General features: G+C 28.2%; 1 protein-coding gene across 1 annotated transcript; it reads left to right on the top strand.

The window, feature by feature from the left end:
* Positions 1-1724: 1724 nt before the first annotated feature.
* On the top strand, positions 1725-2558 carry LOC127105998 (agamous-like MADS-box protein AGL80). The gene has a single exon (XM_051043257.1). It carries the CDS (start codon positions 1725-1727, stop codon positions 2556-2558), a length of 834 nt encoding a protein of 277 aa, XP_050899214.1.
* Positions 2559-2798: the final 240 nt, after the last annotated feature.

Genomic DNA, 2798 nt, shown 5'->3' on the forward strand with positions numbered 1-2798 from the left:
ATTGACAAAGACAAAAAAATTCCCAAATATTTTATGACAACTCCTAACTCATCTGGCACAACTTCAAAGTATTTTTTAAATTGTTTTCTGTAGAAAGATAAGTTTGAAAACAAGTTTGTTCATGTGTGTGATTTAGCCTTGCACTTTTACGAGAATGCCCTTATGCTTTTACAATATATTCACTTAGACGTATCGAGGTACGGCTTCCATACTTTCATATATTTTAAGACTTTTCAGAATTGTAGACACTTGCTTAAGCTTGAGATGCAACTTAAGATATGTTCTATTTGGTTGCAATCATCAAATAGTAAAGTCCATCAAACTCTAATGATCTGATTTTCATCTTTAACCGCTCTTTGGTTATCATCAAGGACTTGTTGTCATTATCGAAGACATGTTCATCTTTAAGAGTTGTCATCATCAAAAACATATTCTATAACCTAGACAAAGTTCCACACTTTGTAGAGAGAAAGGGAAGGAAATCTAAACTAGGGTTTCCTATAAAAACAAAAGCAGCAATCAAATGAACAGGATCCACTTTGCAGTTTTGGTGAATAACATTACAGATAGACTTTTGGGCAAGGTAAGATCCAACATATCAATAGAGTGGAGAATTCTAAGGCCCACTACATGGCCATTAGGGTTAAAAAGGCCTATTGTGCCAATAATCAATAATTTGTTTTTTTTTTGTTTGAAATAACAATTAAAAATAAATCCATTTTAAAAAAAAAAAAAATAAACGAAATTGTATGTTATGTGGTTTTAAGATATTATGAGTTATAGATATTAAATTGAATTTACAAAATAGTTAATTATAAGATAAGATGCAAGTTTTCAAAAACCATTATGAAGGCCAATGATCTGGCAAGCAATTAATTTACAAGATCTCCCAGTACTGCAAAGAGGGCTGCATATCATCTAATAATAAATGTAAATATTTTAATAATCTTTTAACATGTCTGCAAAATAACTGAATATTTTATTACCAAAAATAAAAAACTAAATCAAGAACAAACTAAATTGACTTTGGTTAAAGTAATAAATGAAAGATATATAAGATTTAACAAAATTTATATACAGATTCGGTTTCCAAAATTAAAAGATTGAATTCAGTCATTATAAAAGATGCTACATTGGTTATAAATTATTGTAATAATTTGCTTGAGACTTGCATTACATAGTTGGAGAGAGTAAGAATCTTAATACAACATTCATATTTATACATAGTGTCATGCTTTTTCTTTCTTATTATGGTTGATTGTTCTATGTTCTTAAGTTTATTTTTTAAATTTACTTGATTCGGACATAAAAAAACTTAATCAATTTAATTGGTTTGGATTGGATTATTAGGTTTAGATAATTACTTTGGTCCTTATTAACTAAATATAGGAATGGTTATGGATTCTTAAAATAAAAATCAGAGAAAAATTAACATCAGAATGAACTTTTGTTTTTTTAAAAATAAATGTTAATCACATGCTTTTAGTTATAGTATATAATTAGATAAGCAATTGAGAATGGTTTAATTTTAAGAAGTTTCAATAAAAAGGTATTATTTATTTTCTTAGCTGATTATTTATTATTCTTGATGTTAGAAAAAAATTGTATCTTAAATATTATTTGTTTAAGTTTATATGTTGTACAATTAAAGAAAAATGAAGTCTATGGCGAAAGAATAAGGATGATTTTCATGTTAACAATCTTTTGTATTTATATTTGTAGAAATGGGTCGTGCTAAAATAAAGATGAAATTCATCGAAAATCAAAAAGCTCGGAAAATAGCATTCATTCAGAGGCAGAAAGGATTAATAAAAAAAGTATCTGAATTTTCTAGAAAGTTTGGAGTTGAAGCCTGTTTAGTTATGTATGATGGCGATGATGGTAATGTTAGACCGATAATTTGGCCACAAGACTCAACAATTGTACACACATTGCTTAAAAAGTATGAGCAACAAAAGATTGAGACGACTCCAAAGAAGTTTGATATGAGTGACTATTTTGCGAATAGGAAAATTATGGTTGAAGCTGAGATTTTTAAATTGCGCAAAAAGATTGTGATTAACAAGTATCCAACATGGAGTTCATGTTTCCATACTATGGACGTAGAACAACTTAAAGACTTCGTTGGTATTGTAGATGTTAAGATTCAAACTTGTAATCACAAAATCAACATGCTGAAAAATATGCAACAAACTGAGAAAAATAGTTTGATGCAAAATAAAACTCAAGAGAATGTGGCCTCTTCACTCCCAAGTCAACTTGATGTCACAAATAGTATTCCTCAAATGCAACATATCTCTGATGATCCTATGGTTTCATCAACAAATCAAATTAATGAACCTCCAAAGATAGATGATAGGATGGTTGAATCTCATCAAGAATGGGCTAATCAACTTGATGAATTTCTACAACTAGATGATCCGGTGGCTAAACCTGAGAATCAGACTTCTGACCTTGCCAATTTTGAAGAATGGGCTAATCAACTAAATGGTGATATTGTGAATTGGAATAATCAGCCTGATTTGTATGCATGGCAAGATATTTCATTTATGCCATAGGATGAAAAATATAATGTATATTTAATTGTTTTGTTCCAACTAACATATCAATATTAAACCAAATACTACATTACATTACTAGTTTGTTGGTAATTCAAATACACTTCTAAATAAAGAAAGTTGTATAACATTAAATGAATTTGCTTTGATTATATTGTTTATTGAATTTAGTTTTTTAATATAGAATTTTAAATATTTATTTGCCAGCACATATTTTTTTAATGTGATTAATTAATTCTC

This window comes from Lathyrus oleraceus, chromosome 1, assembly GCF_024323335.1.
Source record: "Lathyrus oleraceus cultivar Zhongwan6 chromosome 1, CAAS_Psat_ZW6_1.0, whole genome shotgun sequence".
NCBI classification, from domain to species: Eukaryota; Viridiplantae; Streptophyta; class Magnoliopsida; order Fabales; family Fabaceae; genus Lathyrus; species Lathyrus oleraceus.

Excerpts from the sequence above, each read along its gene's own strand:
- LOC127105998 (XM_051043257.1), top strand. The coding sequence starts at position 1,725 with ATGGGTCGTGCTAAAATAAAGATGAAATTCATCGAAAATCAAAAAGCT.